At 44.6% G+C, this 7,500-nt stretch overlaps 1 protein-coding gene across 1 annotated transcript in view; it reads left to right on the top strand.

Moving 5' to 3' along the window:
- The window catches only part of LOC116957933 (phospholipid-transporting ATPase IF-like), a 130,386-nt gene that overhangs the window by 98,951 nt on the left and 23,935 nt on the right, over positions 1 to 7,500 (top strand). The window contains exon 21 of the mRNA XM_076054704.1: positions 1,045 to 1,190. Within this exon, the coding sequence (XP_075910819.1) occupies positions 1,045 to 1,190 (146 nt within the window). The remainder of the gene's footprint in view (positions 1 to 1,044; positions 1,191 to 7,500) is intronic.

Here is a 7,500-nt window from a genome sequence, read left to right as displayed (position 1 = left end):
ACTGTGTCACCGTCACCGCATCACCGTCACCGTGTCACCGTCACCGTGTCACTGTCACCGTGTCACTGTCACCGTCACCGTGTCACCGTCACCGTGTCACCGTCACCGCGTCATCGTCACCGCATCACTGTCACCGTCACCGTGTCACCATCACCGTGTCACCGTCACCGTGTCACCGTCACCGTGTCACCATCACCGTGTCACCATCACCATCACCGTCACCGTGTAGTCATCGTCACCGTGTAGTCACCGTGTAGTCACCGTCACCGTGTAGTCACCATCACCGTCACCGTGTAGTCACCGTCACCGTGTAGTCACCGTCACCGTCACCGTCACCATGTAGTCACCGTCACCGTGTAGTCACCGTCACCGTGTAGTCACCGTCACCGTGTAGTCACCGTGTAGTCACCATCACCGTCACCGTGTAGTCACCGTCACCGTGTAGTCACCGTCACCGTGTAGTCACCGTGTAGTCACCGTCACCGTCACCGTGTAGTCACCGTCACCGTGTAGTCACCGTCACCGTGTAGTCACCGTGTAGTCACCGTCACCGTCACCGTGTAGTCACCGTCACCGTGTAGTCACCGTCACCGTGTAGTCACCGTGTAGTCACCGTCACCGTCACCGTGTAGTCACCGTCACCGTGTAGTCACCGTCACCGTGTAGTCACCGTGTAGTCACCGTCACCGTGTATTCACCATCACCATCACCATGTAGTCACCGTCACCGTGTAGTCACCGTCACCGTGTAGTCACCGTCACCGTCACCGTGTAGTCACCATCACCATCACCATGTAGTCACCGTCACCGTGTAGTCACCGTCACCGTGTAGTCACCGTCACCGTGTAGTCACCGTGTAGTCACCGTCACCGTGCAGTCACCGTCACCGTCACCGTGTAGTCACTGTCACCGTCACCGTGTAGTCACCGTCACCGTGTAGTCACCGTCACCGTGTAGTCACCGTCACCGTGTAGTCACCGTGTAGTCACCATCACCGTATAGTCACCGTCACCGTCCCCGTCACCGTGTCCCCGGTGCCCGCCAGGCGTGATGGGCCGCGAGGGGCGCCAGGCTGCACGGAGCGGCGACTTTGCCCTCCACCGCTTCTGCCACCTGCGGCGCCTCCTCCTGGTGCACGGCCACCTCTACTACGTACGCATCGCACAGCTGGTGCAGTACTTCTTCTACAAGGTACTACTACCACTAGTACTACTAGTACTACTACTACTAGTACTACCACTACTACCACCTGTACTACGTACGCATCGCACAGCTGGTGCAGTACTTCTTCTACAAGGTACCACTACTAGTACTAGTACCACTACTACTAGTACTAGTTCCACTACTACCACTACCACTACTACCACTACTACTACCACTACTACCACTACTACTACAACTACTACGTACGCATCGCACAGCTGGTGCAGTACTTCTTCTACAAGGTACCACTACTACCACTAGTACTAGTACCACTACTACCACTACTACCACCTGTACTACGTACGCATCGCACAGCTGGTGCAGTACTTCTTCTACAAGGTACCACTAGTACTACTACCACTACTAGTACCACTACTAGTACTACAACTAGTACTACTACTACTACTACCACCTGTACTACGTACGCATCGCACAGCTGGTGCAGTACTTCTTCTACAAGGTACTACTACTACCACTACTAGTACTACCACTACTACTACCACTAGTACTAGTACTACTACCACCTGTACTACGTACGCATCGCACAGCTGGTGCAGTACTTCTTCTACAAGGTACGACTACCACTACTAGTACCACTACTACTAGTACTACAACTAGTACTACTAGTACTACTACTACCACCACCTCTACTACGTACGCATCGCACAGCTGGTGCAGTACTTCTTCTACAAGGTACGACTACCACTACTAGTACCACTACTACTAGTACTACAACTAGTACTACTAGTACTACTACTACCACCACCTCTACTACGTACGCATCGCACAGCTGGTGCAGTACTTCTTCTACAAGGTACCACTACTACTAGTACTAGTACCACTACTACTAGTACCACTACTACTACCACTACTACTACCACTACTAGTACTACAACTAGTACTACAACTAGTACTACTAGTACTACCACTACTACTACCACTACCACCACCTCTACTACATACGCATCGCACAGCTGGTGCAGTACTTCTTCTACAAGGTACTACTACCACTAGTACTAGTACCACTACTAGTACTACAACTAGTACTACCACTACTACTACTACCACCACCTCTACTACGTACGCATCGCACAGCTGGTGCAGTACTTCTTCTACAAGGTACCACTACTAGTACTAGTACCACTACTACTAGTACTAGTTCCACTACTACCACTACCACTACTACCACTACTACTACCACTACTTCCACTACTACTACAACTACTACGTACGCATCGCACAGCTGGTGCAGTACTTCTTCTACAAGGTACGACTACCACTACTAGTACCACTACTACTAGTACTACAACTAGTACTACTAGTACTACTACTACCACCACCTCTACTACGTACGCATCGCACAGCTGGTGCAGTACTTCTTCTACAAGGTACCACTACTACTAGTACTAGTACCACTACTACTAGTACCACTACTACTACCACTACTACTACCACTACTAGTACTACAACTAGTACTACAACTAGTACTACTAGTACTACCACTACTACTACCACTACTACCACCTCTACTACGTACGCATCGCACAGCTGGTGCAGTACTTCTTCTACAAGGTACCACTAGTACTACTACCACTACTAGTACTACAACTAGTACTACCACTACTATTACTACCACCACCTCTACTACGTACGCATCGCACAGCTGGTGCAGTACTTCTTCTACAAGGTACCACTACTACTAGTACTAGTACCACTACTACTAGTACTAGTACCACTACTACCACTACAACTACTACCACTACTACCACTACTACCACAACTACTAGTACCACTACTACAACTACTACCACTACTACCACTACTACTACCACTACAACTACTACTACCACTACTACTACAACTACTACCACTACCACTACTACCACCTGTACTACGTACGCATCGCACAGCTGGTGCAGTACTTCTTCTACAAGGTACTACTACTAGTACTAGTACCACTACTACTACTACTACTACCACTACTACTAGTACCACTACTACCACTACTACTACCACTCCTACTACTACTACCACTACTACTAGTACCACTACTACCACTACTACTACCACTACTACCACTACTACCACTACTACTACCACTACTACCACTACTACTACCACTACTACTACTAGTACCACTACTACCACTACTAGTACAACTAGTACTACTACCAGTACTACTACTACCACTACTACTACTACCACTACTACTACTACCTCTACTACTACTACCACTACTACTAGTACTACTACTACCACTACTACCACTACTACTACCACTACTACTACTACCACTACTACTAGTACCACTACTACTACTAGTACTACCACTACTACCACTACTACTACCACTACTACTACAACTAGTACTACTACTACCACTACTACTACCACTACTACTACCACTACAACTACTACTACTACCACTACTACTACAATTAGTACTACTACTACCACTACTACTGCTACTACTACCACAACTACTACCACTACTACTACTACTACCACTACTCCTACTACTACCACTGCTACTACCACTATTAGTACCACTACTACTACTACCACTACTACTACCAATAATACTGCCACTACTACTGCTAGTACTAGTACCACTACTACTACCACTACTACTACTACCACTACTACTACTACCACTACTACTACTAGTACTACTACTACCACTACTACTAGTACTACTACCACTGCTCCTACTACTACCACTAGTACTACCACTCCTACTACTACCACTACTACTACTGCTACTACCACTAGTACTACCACTCCTACTACTACCACTACTACTACCACTACTACTAGCACTACTACCACTACCACCACTACTACTACCACTACTACTACTACCACTACTACTACTACCACCACTACTACTACTACTACCACTACTACTACCACTACTAATACTACCCTTACTACCACTACTACTACCACTACTACTGGTACCACTACTACTACCACTACTACTACTACCCCTACTACCACTACTACTACCACTACAACTACCACTACTACTACCACTACTACTACCACTACTACCACTACTACCACCACTACTACCACTACTACCACCACTACTACCACTACTACTACTACATCTACTACCACTACTACCACCACTACTACTTCCAATACTACTACCACTACTACTACCACTACTACTACCACTACTACTACTACCACTACTACTACCACTACTACCACTACTACTACCACCACTACTACCACCACTACTACTACCACTACTACTACCACTACTACTACTACCACTACTACCACTACTACTACCACTACTACTACCACTACTACCACTACTACTACCACTACTACTACCACTACTACCACCACTACTACCACTACTACTACCACTACTACTTCCACTACAACTAGTACTACTACCACTACTACCACTACTACTACCACTACTACTACCTCTACTACTAACACTACTACTACCACTACTACTACCACTGCTACTACCACTACTACTAGTACCACTAGTACTAGTACTACCACTACTACTACCACTACTACTACCACTACTAGTACTACTACTACCACTACTACTACCACTACTAGTACTACCACTACTACTACTACCACTACTACTACCACTACTACTACCACTACTAGTATTAGTACTACTACTACCACTACTACCAATACTACTGCCACTACTACTATTAGTACTACCACTACTACTACTACTACCACTACTACTACCACTACTAGTACCACTACTACTACTACCACTACTACTACCAATACTACTGCCACTACTACCACTCCTACTACTACCACTACTACTACCACTACTACTACTACCACTACTACTACCACTACTACTACCACTACTACTACTAGTACTACTACCACTACTACTAGTACTACTACTACCACTACTCTTACTACTACTACTACCACTAGTACTACCACTCCTACTACTACCACTACTACTACCACTACTACTACTACCAATACTACTGCCACTACTACTATTAGTACTACCACTACTACTACCACTACTACTACTACCACTACTACTACCACTACTAGTACCACTACTACTACCACTACTACTACTACCACTACTACTACTACCACTACTACTTCCACTACAACTAGTACTACTACCACTACTACCACTACTACTACCACTACTACTACCTCTACCACTAACACTACTACTACCACTACTACTACCACTGCTATTACCACTACTACTACTAGTACCACTAGTACTAGTACTACCACCTCTACTACCACTACTACTACCACTACTAGTACTACTACTACCACTACTACTACCACTACTAGTACTACCACTACTACTACTACCACTACTACTACCACTACTACTACCACTACTAGTATTAGTACCACTACTACTACTACCACTACTACCAATACTACTGCCACTACTACTATTAGTACTACCACTACTACTACTACCACTACTACTACCACTGCTATTACCACTACTACTACTAATACCACTAGTACTAGTACTACCACTACTACTACCACTACTACTACCACTACTAGTACTACTACTACCACTACTACTACCACTACTAGTACTACCACTACTACTACTACCACTACTACTACCACTACTACTACCACTACTAGTATTAGTACCACTACTACTACTACCACTACTACCAATACTACTGCCACTACTACTATTAGTACTACCACTACTACTACTACCACTACTACTACCACTACTAGTACCACTACTACTACTACCACTACTACTACCAATACTACTGCCACTACTACCACTCCTACTACTACCACTACTACTACCACTACTACTACTAGTACTACTACCACTACTACTAGTACTACTACTACCACTACTCCTACTACTACTACTACCACTAGTACTACCACTCCTACTACTACCACTACTACTACCACTACTACTACTACCAATACTACTGCCACTACTACTATTAGTACTACCACTACTACTACCACTACTACTACTACCACTACTACTACCACTACTAGTACCACTACTACTACCACTACTACTACTACCACTACTACTACTACCACTACTACTACTAGTACTACTACTACCACTACTACTAGTACTACTACTTCCACTACTCCTAATACTACCACTAGTACTACCACTCCTACTACTACCACTACTACTACTGCTACTACCACTAGTACTACCACTCCTACTACTACCACTACTACTACCACTACTACTAGCACTACTACCACTACCACCACTACTACTACCACTACTACTACTGCCACTACTACTACTACCACCACTACTACTACTACTAACACTACTAATACTACCCTTACTACCACTACTACTACCACTACTACTGCTACCACTACTACTACCACTATTACTACTACCCCTACTACTACCACTACAACTACTACTACCACTACTACTACCACTACTACCACCACTACTACCACTATTACCACCACTACTACCACTACTACTACCACTACTACTACTACCAAATCTACTACCACTACTACCACCACTACTACTTCCAATACTACTACCGCTACTACCACTACTACTACCACTACTACTACCACTACTACTACTACTACCACTACTACTACCACTACTACCACTACTACTACCACCACTACTACCACCACTACTACTACCACTACTACTACCACTACTACTACTACCACTACTACCACTACTACTACTACCACTACTACTACCACTACTACTACTACCACTACTACCACTACTACTACCACTACTACCACCACTACTACTACCACTACTACTACTACCACTACTACTTCCACTACAACTAGTACTACTACCACTACTACCACTACTACTACCACTACTACTACCTCTACTACTACCACTACTACTACCACTACTACTACCACTACTACTAGTACCACTAGTACTAGTACTACCACTACTACTACCACTACTAGTACTACTACTACCACTACTAGTACTACCACTACTACAACTACCATTACTAGTACCACTACTACTACTACTATTACTACTAATACTACCACTACTACTACCACTACTACCACTACTACTACTACCAATACTACTGCCACTACTACTATTAGTACTACCACTACTACTACCACTACTACTACCACTACTAGTACCACTACTACTACTACCACTACTACTACCAATACTACTGCCACTACTACCACTCCTACTACTACCACTACTACTACCACTACTACTACCACTACTACCACTACTACTACTACTACCACTACTACTAGTACTACTACT

The sequence above is a fragment of the Petromyzon marinus genome, chromosome 67 (genome assembly GCF_048934315.1).
Source record: "Petromyzon marinus isolate PM22_M1 ecotype Great Lakes invasive population chromosome 67, UKy_Petmar_22M1.pri1.0, whole genome shotgun sequence".
In the NCBI taxonomy this organism is placed as follows: Eukaryota; Metazoa; Chordata; class Hyperoartia; order Petromyzontiformes; family Petromyzontidae; genus Petromyzon; species Petromyzon marinus.
The sequence above is the reverse complement of the archived record's forward strand: the minus strand, read 5'-3'. Positions and strand labels throughout refer to the sequence as shown.